Source organism: Staurois parvus, unplaced genomic scaffold (genome assembly GCF_062004578.1).
Source record: "Staurois parvus isolate SC_StPar_1 unplaced genomic scaffold, SC_StPar_1.0 ptg000299l, whole genome shotgun sequence".
NCBI lineage: Eukaryota > Metazoa > Chordata > Amphibia > Anura > Ranidae > Staurois > Staurois parvus.
The window spans coordinates 21,310,894-21,328,047 of record NW_028318095.1 but is presented as its reverse complement, the minus strand read 5'-3'; the positions used below and the strand labels follow the sequence as shown (position 1 = coordinate 21,328,047).

Sequence of the window (17,154 nt, the reverse complement as noted above, 5' to 3'; positions counted from 1 at the left end):
CCACTGAACTCCCTGAGGTCACCTCATTCTGCTTCCAGCATGAGTAGCTGTAGACCATTAAAGAGTTGAGGTAGTGACAGTTTAAAAACTAAAGATGACAGTAGATAGAAAGATCAGTCTAGGTTACAAAGTTCACCATAGCCACAGGAACCCACTGAAAAGTTGTTTTATACTTGACTTCAAGCTATCATATAATTTCTACTTGAAATAATGAACACCTCTTATGCTCATAAACGCATATTTCATTCCTACAGTTCCAGACTTATTGCATATGATGCATAATTGGTATTATCTGCATAAGGCCACCTTAAGACAAATGACTATCCCTCCAGATTTCATCTCTGGAACTGAAGTGGTGCACAGTTTTCTTTTATTAGTGTTTTGCAAGGCAAGTATTTACATTGATTGGTGAATGCCTTGTATGTTTGCTGAGCCGTTTTTTTCCCTTTGCTATTCAATTTTGTTAAGAGTGCTTTTTTTTGCTCTAGACAAAGTTCATGTCGTCCTTCAATAATTGCTATTCTGGTCTGCTCATGTACAAGCAGAAATAAATAATGCCCTGCTACTATAATACTAAGCTGATCATTGATCATTACTGTAGAATTCCATTATTGTAGTCTTGTTGATTTGGTTATTTCAAACAGTACATTAATGAATTTAGTGAATTGTTTTCATAGAAGGAAAAATACATTACTCCTTGGTAACTTCAAAAATGAATGCCAGAAAACTGGATCATAGCCAGATAAATACATTTCTGTTATTAAAGCAACCCTGTCAGTACAGTAAAGAATTAAAATAGAAATTCTTTCTAAAAGAAAAGATTTTATAGTTGCCTTTCTGGCAAGGGGGGGGGACTGGAGGTGAGTCCAATCTTTACTCTCCCAAGAGTTACAAGTGTAGGTTGTATCCAACATGTCTGTGAAATACCTGGTCCCTACCTGGGCCTAGTGGTTCTTCCCACCAGCGGCTAAGTTACTACTGTGTCCTTCTTTTATGGCGTGCTTTACCGCAGTGACAGGGTTCCTTTAAAATCCAGCTGGGACCAGATTTGGACTGAGTAAGGGACATTTTTTAACTCATTGCTGTTGGTGTCCTCAGTATAAACATTCACCTCACTTTTTATCCCTGTGACACCAGGACAGGGAATTGGAGGAACCAAGGTTACTGGGACAGAAAGGCAATAACAATAGCATAGGCCACAATAGAAGAAAAACCCCTTTACATTGCAGCAAACAACAATCTATATAAATGGAATATCTTTAATAAATAAATCTTTTTCAAACACTAATGAACAGTCTATGAAATGATTAAAACCCTGTAAAATCATAATGCTACTGTTGTCCTCAAGAAGAGTCCAAAACTGTACAAGGCGAATTAAAAGCCCCTGTTTGGGTGGAACCAGATCCAATGCACTAATCATAAGAACTTATCATATAAGATATATACTAATGTATAAGATATAAAGGAAATGGTGAGATGCATCACCAAACAGTGAAGCCTGTAACTGAGAAATCCAAATATTCCCTAGAGTTACAAATAGAAGGAAATGTAATTGTTCTTCACTTTACTCAAAAATGTGTTTTTCTTACTGTCACTGTCCCCATTTGAGAGATTTCCATCACTTCTCGTCCTCTGATCCCCTATCATCAGCATAAGAAGCAAGAAGAAATCTCTCCATTGGGGGACACAGATAACAATAAAACCCTTACACACATTTTAACTTTTTTCCTGCTCTGTCTGCTGAAGTTAAAAAGTTATTTTTTTTATTAAAGAAGGTTTCTAATAATGTGTTGAAGAGCATTTTTATGCAAAAATAACTCATTTTGTCACTGTTGACTTCACTATCATCTCTTTATTTTTATTATTATTATACAGTATTTATAAAGCGCCAATAGTTCGCTCAGCGCTGATTAAATTGTTTAGACCATGAACTCCTGATTCAACACATTTTGGCATTTATCAGGCAAGACTTTACAAAACAATTTAAAGGAGAGCTCCAGATGACACACTTTCATTAGGCTTAGGTTTTATTTATGTTTTGTTTGGTAGATTTTTCACAAAGCTTTGAGTCTTCAGCAGAATTAGTAGGCTACTTGTGAATTGTAGCCATTCCACATAATGAAATTACTTCAACAGTGGAGGCACCATATCCGTGCCATATGTTGATGACACATAGATGTGTACCAGGTGGGAAATAGTTTTCATTCTCTGCAGTTACCTTTATACCTTAAAATTTAAAGAAGAACTATACTGCTCCAAAAAATATAAGTAGAGAGGAAAGGACTAGTCACTAATTGTTCCCATAGGCTCCTTGCAGCTATTTTTCCTATTGCTTCAGAGATGCCCTCCTGATAACTGATGATCTGATGACCAGTAGGACAGTATTTAGGAGCTGCAGGAAAGGTGCATAAATCACAGATCTAGAGAATGAATGAAGCAAGGAAGTCCTTAAACTGCAGGTCCTCAAGTATAGCTTTTTCTCCAGCAAGTAGGGAACATGGCTAACACAGTAGTGACATCACAAAATCCCACTCCAAATCTCATGAGACTAGTAGACCGGCATCGGTGTCTCAGGAATATCATACAGCAGATATACAGTTTTGAGACTTAAGGCAGAGGTGGTGCCCTATTTTCAAAAGGAACTCCAGGTAAAAAGCTAAATCTTTGTGTACGGTTTAGGTGCGACTAACATTTTTAGATGTTCCATAAACGATAGCAAATGTATACTTCAGTTTGTGTCCATTTTAAAATAAAGTCAAGTACTCATAATGTGATATTATGGAATTGTTTGGGAAATTGTTTCTCTAGGCATGTGTTAGGTTATCTAGTTCTCTAAATGCTGTTCTGGTCTGCATCCTACACCTAGCTTCATAAAGGCTACAGCAAGTTGATAAGTCAGGATTAGGCAGACCATTTTCTCTGTGAGATATTCTGAATTCCGTATGCATGGACACAAGCAGGTAGACCCAATTTATTTCCTTTCACTTGTGACTAAGATATATAATTGAGGTATGTTAGTATACTAATTAAACATCCACCTTTTAAGACCTATGAATTGATTTTTCTTGCTTATAATTTTTTTCTCACTAGCAGGCTGGTAAATTTATGGTAGTCGCAAGCTGCAATGCGCCTAGATCAATGTTGCTCAACCTTTTTTCAGTCGAGGCACCCTTTAAAATTATGGACAGTCTTGAGGCCCCCCATTCTAAAATGTGAAAAACTATTCTAATAGTTTTATATAATACAGCAACATCCACACATGTAGGACACCCAACATTAGAGGTAATTTGTTCTTCCAAAACACATACACTTTTGCACACTGGTACTGACTAGTATTCTAGTGTTTCTCCTCTCCCTTAGTTTTCCTCTATCACTGAGCTAATGTGACCCCAGCACTGACGGAAAGGGGCTGTTAGAGGGTCAAATTAGAATGCTGTGCAGGCAGCTGACATCCTCCTTATCAACTGATGATGTCATTGGTTGTCAAGACGCCGGCGGCTAGAAGGTTGTAATGGTGTACAATGAAAACCTGTGGCTTTGTGTAACTAAAAGGCAGGCTTATCCCACCTGCTGGCTTGTATACAAGTTTTGGGCAATTTTTAGACATTTTGCCAAGGCACCCCTGAAGACACCTTAAGGTACCCCAGGGCACCCTAGTTGAGAAAGGCTGGCCTAGATCAAAGAAGTGTTATATATTAGTTAAAGGGCAGTGACTGACCCTTTTGTACTTTTATTAACAGAAAATAAAAAAAACACAAAGCAGTTAGAGAGTCATTCATGGAGTTAGGGATAGCCACTTCTGGCCAAAGTTGAGTTGAGGGTTTAGTATGACCTTTTTTTTTAGTAATCAAACATGTAGGTTCAAACTAGAGTGTTAAAAACAAACTGCAGCCCACAGCTCACAACCATACTTACGTGTATCTGCAGAGTTTGTTGAATGGGAAGATGTGTATGCTGCCAATTGTTCCTGAGTCATCAGCCCATCTATAGCCTGCCATTTTACTCCTTTCACCAATTTAGTTCATGCACGTTCAAGTCTAGATTTTAAATGCCTCTACATAGGGCAACTATATTACCAAATGAGCTGTTGTAGACCTAACTGGTCCAAAGTCCTCTCCTAGGAAGAAAACCTATTCTGATGTCGATCTATTTTATCCATGAATATAGCAGTTGTACAGCAGCATCTTATGTGGCTTTGACCATATCGGCTAGAGCTTTTCGATTGGTTTATTTGTATGTATGGCCACAACTAAGAAATCTGGGCATTCCATGGTAGGGCTAGGTAGTCCTATCCGCTGCTGTATATGTTTTGCCCTGACTATACTAAGTGCTTGCACAGTTAAGATTTCTATTCATGCACAAGTGAATGCCTGTCCATGCTTTAGGTAAATGCATCTTTCAGATTATGACTTGCTGTACATCCTTGTAAGCAAACACCTAAACACTATGTGGAATTTCTAGGACGTACGTGCTACAGTAGTACAAAATGGCAAAATCATGTAACCACTGCTATCCTGGGATGTTGATATTGATGTTGATGGATGGTGTACTTTTCTCTTTACTCTGTGTGATAAGCCTGTTCATCTTTGTATAGCAGTTCATTCAGCACCATACAGAATAAATTTGAAGTATTGAATTTTAAACAAGAAACATCAATTATACTATCAAACATTGTCAGAATAGCTGAATTTATAGGGTGACAGAGGTTTAGTCACAACATTTCATTCTGCTCTATGTAGCCAGGAGAAGTAACTTGCACGATGCATAACATGTTCATTGTTGGCATATTACATGAGCCCTCCACCTGCAAGCTGGCTTGCTGACTTGGCTCCCGGGCTAAGCGTGTTCATTTGTTTGTTCAGTTAGTAGAATCCTCGCAGGGCAGGCAGCAAATTCCCTGACAGATCCTTTGTTTTTCAATCTCCCTCCGCTCATTGATCTGGATTAATACTCTCGCGTGCCTGCAATTTGCACAACTTCAACACAATTTGTTTCTGCCTGGAGGGTGCATTTTGGAGCCGAATGAAGATTCATAGGGGTAGAAAATCAGGAATACGAGGCGGGAGGGAAAGTGGGTTAATGTATAAGCGATTATGAACAGTAGCATCCAGCTTATCTGATTGGAGAACCCCCTCAATATCTTCCAGCAGATTCACTCCTGCCTCCATCAACATTAACATGTTCAAATGAAAGAATCATTACATACATGGCGTTTTAGTCCATGCACATAGATAAATATTTTATTTATATGAACCGGGCATAGGCACTTAAAGTGAACAGAGTCACAGATGCTTTGTGTGTGTGTGTGTGTGTGTGTGTGTGTGTGTGTATATGTTTATGTGTGTATATATATATATGTGTGTGTGTATGTATATGTGTATATATATATATATGTGTGTATATATATATATGTATGTGTGTATATATATATACAGTATATGTGTGTGTGTGTGTTATAATATAATGTATTCTATATTTTAATTACCCCATACTTATTCTCATTTCAATTCCTATAATTTTTCTCCAGCTTCAGCTTGTTTTCCTTTGTGTGACTTAGCATGGGAAAGGTATTTTTTTCAGACTGTATTGCCTCTTCTGTGAGCTGCACTGTATAGGGTTAGCGCTAACGTACTATAAGCAGGAGATATAGACAGATTTTCAGGGATTGTATAGTGGTTTTGGATATATTTTCTGAAGGTAATGTAAATTATTGTTCTTGATTATTTGGCTCCTCTTCATGTGTTTTTCTCTTTACCACTGAGCATTTGTTGTTTATGGAGGTCAGTAGCTCAATCTTAAATTTACAGATACAATTGAATGGCTTATCACAGTGATCCATTCCTTATTAAATGGCTCAGGTTTTTTTAGATTAAGCAGTTGGGTTGATATACTAAAACTAGAGAGTGCAAAATGTGGTGTAGCAGTGCATGGTAGCCAATCAACTGTAAACTTTGACAATAAAACCTGGACGCTGATTGGTTTCTATGCAGAGCTGTACCAGATTTTGCATTCTTTAGCTTTAGTAAATCTCCCCCAGTGCTTCAAGCCAAGTTGCTTCTGCTGTCTCTTTAGGTAACCACTCATACTCTGGGAAACATTTGTTATGGTAAGGTATGAAATGCTTATTTGTAAAAGATTAGTATGCAGATAGTAAAAACAGATGTTAAAGATCCAATAAGATTGAGGGATCTTTCACAGCAGGTTAGCTGGACCTCCATGCTGCCCAGCACAATCAATGCCAATAAAACAAAAGGCCTTGTTCCCAGTGAGGATGGTTCACAGCACTGCATTGCAATTCTGTGTGCTGAAGTAAAGTATCACACATGGTACATTTTTCACTGCAGCAGGATCCCATGCAAAGTTATTGCATGCTCATGTATTACGCTTGAACTGGGGTACTAATACTGACAGCTTGCTATATATTGTACCTTGGAAATTTTCTAAAATGTTTTTTACAGGTAAAAGAAAAAAAAAAACAGCATTGCAACATTGAATAGAAGTTAACAAAATGTCACGTGATATTTTAGAATGGCTCTAACAAAAAAAAACAAAAAGCTGTAGACAGTGCAGTGTACCATGATCCATACATCAGCACTACTTACTTCCTACCCGCACCACCAACCATACAATTGAGCCTTAGTACATAAGAATAAACTGTACAGTATATGCTTATGGCAGAACTCCAGATTTTTACTCCCCTTCCTTCTGGCTGGCCCAGTGATGTCAAAGAGCCTTCCTTTTTCCCTATCGCAGAGGCAGTAGTCAGTGTTTCTGCTTAAACAGAGCTCAAACCATGACATATGAGCACCATTCCTAACACAGTGGCTAAATGGTTATGTATATATATATACAGTCATGGCCGAAATTGTTGGCACCCTTGATATTTCTCCAGGAAATCATGTATTTCTCACGAAACGTATTGCATTAACACATGTTTTGCTATACACATGTTTATTCCCTTTGTGTGTATTGGGACAAAACAAAAAAAGGGAGGAAAGAAAGCAAATTCGACATAATGTCACACAAACCTCCAAAAATGGGCTGGACAAAAGTATTGGCACCCTTTCACAACTGCGGATAAATAAGAATGTTACAAGCATGTGATGCTCCTGTAAACTCACCTGGGGCAAGTAACAGGTGTGGGCAATATAGAAATCACACCTGAAAGCAGATAAAAAGGAGAGACGTTCACTTAACCTTTGCATTGTGTGTCTGTCTGTGCCACACTAAGCATGGACAACAGAAAGAGGAGACGAGAACTGTCTGAGGACCTGAGAACCAAAATTGTGGCAAAATATCAACAATCTCAAGGTTACAAGTCCATCTCCAGAGAACTAGATTTGCCTTTGTCCACAGTGCGCAACATTATCAAGAAGTTTGCAACCCATGGCACTGTAGCTAATCTCCCTGGTCGTGGACGGATGAGGAAAATTGATGAAAGATTGCAACGCAGAATAGTCCGGATGGTGGATAAGCAGCCCCAAACATGTTCCAAAGACATTCAAGCTGTCCTGCAGGCTCAGGGAGCATCAGTGTCAGCGCGAACTATCCGTCGACATTTAAATGAAATGAAACGCTATGGCAGGAGACCCAGGAGGACCCCACTGCTGACACAGAGACATAAAAAAGCAAGACTACAGTTTGCCAAAATGTACTTGAGTAAGCCAAAAGCCTTCTGGGAAAACGTCTTGTGGACAGATGAGACCAAGATAGAGCTTTTCGGTAAAGCACATCATTCTACTGTTTACCGAAAACGGAATGAGGCCTACAAAGAACAAAACACAGTACCTACGGTAAAATATGGTGGAGGTTCAATGATGTTTTGGGGTTGTTTTGCTGCCTCTGGCACTGGGTGCCTTGACTGTGTGCAAGGCATCATGAAATCTGAGGATTACCAAAGGATTTTGGGTCGCACTGTAGGGCCCAGTGTCAGAAAGCTGGGTTTGCGTCCAAGATCCTGGGTCTTCCAGCAGGACAATGACCCCAAACATACGTCAAAAAGCACTCAGAAATGGATGGCAAAGAAGCGCTGGAGAGTTCTGAAGTGGCCAGCAATGAGCCCAGATCTAAATCCCATTGAACACCTGTGGAGAGATCTTAAAATTGCTGTTGGGAAAAGGTGTCCTTCCAATAAGAGAGACCTGGAGCTGTTTGCAAAGGAAGAGTGGTCCAAAATTCCGGGTGAGAGGTGTCAGAAGCTTATTGATGGTTATAGGAAGCGACTGATTTCAGTTATGTTTTCCAAAGGGTGTGCAACCAAATATTAAGTTAAGGGTGCCAATACTTTTGTCCAGCCCATTTTTGGGGTTTTGTGTGACATTATGTCATATTTGCTTTTCTGCCTCTGTTTTATATTTGTTCCAATACATACAAAGGGAATAAACATGTGTATAGCAAAACATGTGTTAATGCAATACCTTTTTTGTGTGAAATACTTGATTTTCAGGAAAAATATCAAGGGTGCCAACAATTTCGGCCATGACTGTATGTAAAGCGCTTTGTAAATTGATGGCGCTATAAAAGTACCTGCAATAATATTAATAACATCCAGTGGTGGAAAGGAATTACTGCAGAGGACAGTTTTGGGTTTAACGTGAGTATTGCAGTGAATGCTGCTTTTGTATTTTAATACTGATAGCCATTTTTACTATGAGACATAAACTGGAGGTTTGTTTTACTAATAAAAACATTATAGTGCCCATTTAGGTTTAGGTTGGGGGAGGTTAGGGTTAGGAATACAGAGAGAATAATTGTTAGATTTGCAAGGAGGGCTAATGTAAGGTGGTGGTGACGGCTGGGAATTGGGGTAGGGCATCATTGTTTGTTTCTTCTGGGTGTTCTGCATTGCAACCTTTCACCAATCCTTCAGCAATTAAAGACATAAAACCTGCAAAACTAACAAAATGTAAGAGTGGGAGGCACCAAAAAGACAAATCAAAGTGCAAAAACAAGAAAGAAGGGTATAGGACACTAAATTACATAAAATGAAAATGGCAGATATATCACAGGTAGTTGATGTAAAAAGGAGAACCAGGGCTTTTTAAGCAATTTCTTGTTGTGAAAGGATGGACTATGGATTTGTTAGGGTTAAATGTGTTAATTAGTGGTAGATGGTAATTTGCATCTATTAAATGGATTAATGTCCACAGCCACATGATGATTGAACGGTAGAGAGCGGTATTTAATGATGCTGTTTCACTTTCCGCATTGTGCAGTTGCTCAGAATCTGCAGACCTCTATTAATAAATAATGATGATGGCAATTCATTAGAATAGATGGAGCAGGTTGCTGCTTTAACCATTTATTACACAGTTGGTGAACATAATGTTGAAGTCCTAGTCTTTCGGAAGCAAGAAAATTTGTGAATATATTTTACAAAGTGTGTTTTAAGAGTTCAGCCATCTTTTGCAGGGGATCACTGCTACATCCAATGTTTTTTCACCTCCAGATCAATTGAGGCAATGAATAAAATAACATGCTTGTTTTGCAACTACTATCCAGAGCCCACAATGTATTTTTTCTATTATTAAATTAAAATGGTATTATATTATGGTATTATCTGTGTAGCCTTAACATATTTTTTTACATTCCATTTTTTCTTTAATGGAAGAAAGGAACCAAGTTAGATACAGGGAATTCATTTTATGTTAGGCAGCATGTTTTGGCTTTTTCAAATGGGCATGCACAGCTAAAGAAAAAGGAGTAATGCTAGCTCACATATTTCATACAGATTCCCTTCTAAACCCTTCACTTATTTAGTGCTATGCATACTTTTGTAGTTGCTTTGTCTCCAAGAAAGTGGTTACTTTGTGAATACATTTTTGGGTCCTGATGAGTTTACGTCATGCTCCTATTTACATGTCTGTAGAAGATCATTCATGTTACATCATTAATTGACAGGTAAAAACAAAGACTAATCAGTGTGGTATGTAAAATGTAAGTATGTTGGTACTCTTTGCCCCGACAATTTGTTGGTGATTATCCCCAATGTACTGAAAATTTATTAAGTGCAACTGATTCTAAAATGTCTTAGCTGGGACATCTCTGTCACTCGATCGATATAATGCCGAAATATTGCAAAGTTTCTATTGTATTTCTTTGCTAATTAAAAAAAAAACCTGATAAAGCCTTCCAATCAGGCATAAAGAATAGAAGAATCACTGCTGGTAGTTTTACTGATTACCATTATAAACACCTTGTTGGAGATGGCCCAGCTACAGATCGTAAAAGGTTTTGGGGCAACAAGTGTACTTGCAGCAGACAGTTGGATAGGCTGAACCAATATAGGCTATTTCAGGTTTTTTTTTAGAAACCTAGCTTATCTTTTTATACTAGAGGATAAAATGCTGATTGTGTCCCACATCAAGAAGATTTTTCCATTACAGGGTTAAATTTGTATTTGATTTGTTTTTGTGGGATAAACATCCTTTGCTTTCTTCTAGCTTTTGTAAGGTCAAAAAGTGTATTATGTTTCATTTCAGTTCTCTAGCTCTTAATTTAGTATGAGCATCATTGTTTTACAAAGCTTGATTGAACTTTTAATGTGTAAGTGTGATTTTTTTTTTTTACTAGAGAAGTATACTTTCAGCTCCCTCCCATGACCTCCATCCATGCTAATTAAACTCTTACATGCAACTAAGACACATATAACCTGCCCAAGCCTGCCAAAAGAGCGGCCATTGCTAGGTATAATCGCTATCCTCTATGGCTTGTATGGGTAATATATACAGTATGTGTGAAATTGGGGTCAGATACTTGATTTGTTAGCAAAAGTATTCACACTTATTACACTTCAATGTGTCCTCTGTTTATTATCTTTCACGTAAATAGCTATGCCACCTTCTCAAGAATATTGGTTCAGCTTACAAAATATCTGCCTGTGTGTACGAATAATTATCAATATTTGAACACACTTTGTTCACATTTTTTAATTAATGTGGTATTGCATGTGTGAATAAACCCAATAATTTCCTAGTAGGAGTGTCAACGCTGCAAACGGCATGTATTACCTTCTGACTAATTTTGTTAAATAGATAAATGTATTGGGCATCACATTTTAGATTGCCAACTCCACTGAAAACGAATATTTCAGTATTCATTATATTATGGATTAGCATTCATTAGTTGCTCACATTTCTCTTTGCCACCAGTCATAATTTCTTTTGACTTATTTTTCTCTTTAGAGTCTTGACTGGCTTTTGTTCTGTGCAATAAGGTTTCTAGTTCTGAATTAACATAACTTAGACTGGCCATACATTATACCATTATCTTGAGATTTTTGGTTTAGATTTACCAAAAACCATATAATATGAGGTCAAACCTAACAACGCTTTCAATTGTATCCAATTAGGCAGGCTTTTGCACTACATAGTTGAAGGTAAATCTAAAAGAAATTGGACAGAAAATTGTATAGTGTATGGCCAGCCTTAGGGGTAGTGATGAGTAAAGAAATGTTAACTACTCATTTAGGCACCGTGAGCACTCATGCTCAGTTTAATATATAATATTAAAAGAGAAGTTGAGTTTTTGGGTTTTTTTTTTTTTTTATAAGAAATCATACTTAACTAGGTGGATGCAGCATTGGTCCCATGTTGCATCTGTCCCCCTCCCGCTCTAAGACTGAGAACTGAACAATCAAAGACCACTGATCACTCAGTGCTCTGTGAGCAGAACTGGTAGACTGTCTGTCACCACTCCCTGATCTGACAAAAATGTCTTGGCTGTCCTGCTCCTGGAAAAGTGGTCTTGGTTCCCACCATGTTATTTCTCCTCTCCTAGTACATATCTGGCACGATTATGAAAACGTTTCATGGCCTCACATATAGGAGGGCTGTTTTTTCACAAGGACTTTACAAGTCTCTACCATTCTAGATGTGTTTATCTAGCATTCAGGGCCTAATTTATATTTCTGGCCCTACTAAATCAAGTCTTGTGCTACCCCTTCCTACATCAGTCAGCTAGCTATTCTTCGCATCATACAAGCAAGATCAAATAACATACCCAAACAGGACACATGGAGGCTGGAAGGTACTCCTAAAACTGAAGACCAGTTGAGTAATAGACACTGTAGGATTACAAATATAATGTAATAAAGAGAATGGGTCCTGGTGAACATTAAAACGTCATCTAAATGGATTTAGAGCTAATTTTAATGGCTATTAAAACAATACTGTAAACTTTTTATTCAATAGTTTATATATTTGTTCGGCAGGACTCATCTTGTTTAATTACATTATACACCTAATCTTATCTTGATGCAGAGGAGTATCCAACTGTTTTACTATATAGCTTTGTCGAGGGGTTCAGCTGTTTATCAATTGTATAGGATATACCCCTATTCTGCCAGTAGTTTGGCCATAGATGTATGGAAGGGCATAGAATAATAGTCCACGTAGAAAATGCAGAAACTCTGCAGGTATGACCCTATTGTATCCAGGAAAGTTTTACTTATTGTCAGGAACGTGATGAGTGGGTAGTCATGTTCTGCCCCCTGGAAACCCTTCCACCCTAGGCCATGGCCTTTGTTAGCTAAGCAGAAATTAGCACTGTAGATAGTAGATGGCACTTCAAAGACATGCAAGTAGGTTAATTGGCTCCTGTCTAAATTGGCCCTAGTATGTATGAATATGAGTTAGGGACCTTAGATGGTATGCTCCTTGAGGGTTAGGGACTGATGTGAATGTACAATATATATGTAAAGAGCTGTGTAAATAGACAGCGCTATATAAATACCCAAAGTAAATAAATAAATAATAGATATTCCAAAGCTTAAACCAAGTAGAAGCTGAGGTCTTGGTTGTGTAAAATTAGATATCAACCTGCTGGTCTGTTATATGTAACCAGCATGTAAGACATTCATCAACTACCAAATACTGAAATATCAATTTTCATGGATTTAGCCTTCTTTATTTTGCATAATCAGGTTTGTGCAAGGGTGAACACAAATCAGTGAGATTCAAACTGATCCTGCATGCTAGCAAAATTCTATAATTTTTTTGAATTGTTATGTAAACCAAAATCATAGATAACATAGCTGCAAGATTAACCATGCTGTAGAATTGACAGTCCTTTTTTTCTGTCTTGACAGCCCCCCATCCTATAGGAAACCGTTACGTTATGACGACGAGCGGGACAATTTTGAAAGTACGTATCGATCGAAATATTCCCCTCGGAGCTACCTGAGCGACAGTGACACAGAAACCAAATCCTCTGAAGCATTATCCTAACCATGCTGAGCGTGTGAAAGTATTGCTACGCTGGAGAATGTGAGCGCACTGCAATGTCCATGGATTGAGATTTGCAGTTTCTGTATGTGTCCATGGAACAGTCCACTGGCTTCTAAATGATCATCTCAGACTTGGCTAGATACTCCACTTCTGCCCAGATCCTGCCACTCTCACTGCATGGGCTTATTTCTGCATTTAAAGTTGAAGGTGGCTTCCATCGGATTGTTCATGCTTGACAGTTGGTGGAAGAGTAAACAGATATAAATTATTACTCTGATCTACTTTTTTTTTTCCTGAAAATTTCCCCCCTTTTGGAACATTGGATTGTAACACAGTAACTGGGATTTTCCACTGTCCTTGGGTCTAAGAGCTCCTATCTGTAAACACTAGAAGGACTTGTCCCAAGTGATCGTTACAGGTGCTGCTTCCATGGAGTACCGCGCTAAATGGTGCCTTTCTTTTGCCCTCTTTATTGATCTTTTAATGCTTTCCAGATCCTTCAAAGTGATTATCCTGTACCTTTTTATTTACATATGTTTATTATGTATATACACTTGGTTTCCTGTTTAACTAAAGAAAAGACAGCAGGTGTCAAAATAAAAGAAAAAAAAAAAAAGGATCACACAGGCTGGCTCTGGTGGGGGTCATACTTCAGACATGCTGTTCACATGAATGTGACGAAAAAGAGCAGCTTAGGTAAAAGCAATGCATTGTGGGTAAAAAGGGTGGCATTCTCACAGCAACGAGTAAAGCAAATAATATGAAGTACACAGTGTTCCTATAGTTGCTAGCCTGCCAGGAGGGCCTGCATCAAATCTTTCATATTGGTATAGCCAGGTGTGATACCAAAAATGTAAAACTATTTTAGTAAAAAAAAAAAATGTGTGTACATGTAGGAATCTCCTTCAAAGATATGCAAAAAAAACAAATTCTACATGCAAGTTCTTAGCATGGCTAACTAGGAAATCTTGATTGTCCTGTAGGAATGACTTGATTTGTCCTAAACCACAATGTACAACTGTAATTGTTCTCATTCATCTGTATAAACTCATGGCAATAACTAAATCTTTCAATAAAACACAGCACACTGATATGCTTGACATGAATAATCCCTTCTGAGTCACTAGATATCTTGCAGTTACAGGAAAACATTGAAATCATTAGAGTGTTTTTGAAGGTGCATGCTCCAAGGACTGTCATCCAGATCCTTACGAATCTCTTAGTGGAAACCTTGATGAATTCAACAAATAGTGAAGGAAGCATAAGGATGACCGCATGGGGCATGTACCTTTCAAATACTAAGCAACAATGGCAGATCCCAGATTTCTGTACTGAGCAATTACTTTTAAAAGTGTACCTGTTCCTGGCAAGCAGCAAACATGTTATACACTTTCAGTATTTTTCAGTATTTAAGAGAAAGCAGCCTATCCATTTACTAAACACAAGGAAATCTATGAGGTTGTAGTGCTGCCAACTGGTACACGTTTAAAGCTGAACTCCAGGGATACAGCCACTTTGTAAAATCTGCTGTATTACTATGGGCTGAGTCCAATGTGGTATTTGCCACCTCATAGACTTATCTCTTTAAGTTACAGTTTACATTTTTACAGAGCACCAGGGGTACAGCTTTCACTTCTGATGCAGGACCTTCTGATCTCAGCTCCAACACCTTTTTATTAAGTGAACCAATTCACAAAATACAAAGCCTTCTGTGAATGAACAGTGGTGGGGAGGGGTAGGCAGAGATGTTGTGTGTTAGAAGACAGTGTCTCTCTTGTCAGAGCTCTGGGAATTTAGCAATAGCTGTACTCGCTGCTCTCAGTAGAACGCTCTGCAAATAAGAGTGATAAGTTCACAAAGTGGCATGCACCTCGATGGACTTACTCCATAGTAAACCTGCAGATTAGGCAAAGTGGCTGAATTCCAGGAGTCCAGCTTGAAGTGCAAATTTAATTTCAAAACAAACTGTAAGCTGTGAAAGAGGGCAGTGAAGGAAGCACTGCAGGATTTCTTGTAAATCCTTTTTAATGGAGGTTTTAGTTTATTACTGGAAGAGTGGTGTGTGTTCTTGGTTCGTGTACCTTTTGAAGGACCTCTGTTTCAAAAATATTGTATTCTAATATGGCTGTATATACAAAAATTAATGCTTTTCAGTGTTGTAATTCCTGTATTTTTCAGGTTTTTATTCATAGTTTTCTTCACATTTACATACTGATCAAGCAGACGAGCAAAAGTGATAGTGATAGGTTTTGGGACAAACTATAACATGGCCAGGGATGCTTTAGTAGTTGCAGCAAATGCGAGCAATGTTATAGTTTGTCTCAATCCCTTCATTGTCACCATGCTGGACATCTTCACCTACAGGTAAAAGCATTGAATATATGCTTGATAGCTGTCATTACAAGAATTAATCGCAGTATCAAACCACAGTGTTTTTTGTGATTATTGTCCTTTGTTTCATCACCTCTGTAATACCATATATATTACCCTGAAAGAATAGAGATGCTACAAAATTGGTTTGTGGTAGATATAGCCACAATTTATAAGGACATCCAGGGGGATTCAAAAGGAGTATATAACTGTAGGGTAAATAAGATGAGCTGTTTCCCTTCACTCCCTTTCTCCAGCCTTTCTTTTGCATCTTACCATCAGTTGGCCCCATCACATCCAGCTAACCCACAATCCACCTTTCTAGAGTTGCCATAGAGGAATCAGACACACCTTAAAAATGACACTTGCAGAATACACTAAAAACTCCATCTTTGGAGGACAGTACTCCTTCCCCAACTTTCCTCCATCTCAGCACTATATTTATATAGATTATTTGTGATAAATTGTGTCTATGGAAGGAAATATGAAATGGCCATCTTCTGGTTTTACACAGATTTATGTATTGATTGCTTTTCACTTTTTAAACTTGTGTTTTAATTTCCAGATCCATGCTGATTTCAGTAAACTGTGCAATAAAAAGTACAAAGATGCCTGAAGTTCTGCATGTAATCCATTCATATCGGGTTTAAGGATGTGAACTTCTTTTCAATTTTAAAACATAAAGGGTCTTCTAAGTTTTATTTTTTTCACAATTGATTTTTCATGTCAAAAAATGTAATTGGTAATTATGTGAAGTGTACCCGTTATTATACTACAGCTGAGCCTGGCATTTTGTGTGAACAACCTGTTACTTATTGACAAAAGTAACTATAGAAACAACATTCTTTCTCCCCCATAACGTCTGCCTCCTCTCTGTGTAGGTGACAGGTACACTTTAGAATGGATATTTTATAGATTTGTTCCCTGGTGCCCACTAAAAGCTTGCGCAAAGATGTCTATAGCTGAGGAGATTCCTGTAAGCAAACTACATGCTGTGTATATCCCTGGCAGAAGATCAATCCCACAAGACAGTGTGGTAATGAAGGCCCAGCTATCCATATTTTAGATATACTTGAGCTGCTGCTTTTTTATCAACTGTGTGTAATTAAATAAAAAAAAATTCTGACTGGTTATGTTTTGTTTACTCTATGGTACATAATGTTACAAAAACATTGCCTAAGGGCATAGTCTACTTTTGGTACTATGTTGTAATCATATTTAGAGTTTAACATGAAACATTGTTACAATTCTGCAATCCCCTACCCTCAAACTGCCCCCACTTACCTGAATCGCAGGGTGCTTCTTGCTTTAAGTTGTTTTAGAATTCAGCTTGTCATCATTAAGCTCAGCCCTATAGTTGTGTTAGCCATTCAGAGGGATACGTGAATGGGAATACTACACGTCCCATCTGACCCCATTGGGATTCAGAAGACTGTGCCAGCAGCAGGATGGTGACGTCACCACACTTGTAGTCTATTGTTTACTTCCTCTAGCCCAATACTAGGAGGTCTTACCTACTTACGGACCTGAAGTTGAATGTAAACAATGCAGGAGCCTG

The 17,154-nt window shown here is 38.1% G+C and overlaps 1 protein-coding gene across 16 annotated transcripts in view; it reads left to right on the top strand.

Moving 5' to 3' along the window:
• The window catches only part of MYO18A (myosin XVIIIA), a 462,365-nt gene extending 445,638 nt beyond the window's left edge, over positions 1-16,727 (top strand). For 12 of the 16 annotated variants that reach the window (XM_089683016.1, XM_089683006.1, XM_089683004.1 and 9 more), the window contains one exon: positions 13,088-13,228. Coding sequence is in view for 4 of the 16 variants with exons in the window: in XM_089683011.1 (XP_089539137.1) it covers positions 13,088-13,226 (139 nt within the window). In the remaining 12 variants the exon portion in view is untranslated. Of the gene's footprint in view, positions 1-9,900; positions 9,937-13,087 lie in introns of all 16 variants that reach the window. The other 4 variants (XM_089683011.1, XM_089683012.1, XM_089683010.1 and 1 more) reach the window with 2 other exon arrangements.
• The last annotated feature ends 427 nt before the right edge of the window (positions 16,728-17,154 follow it).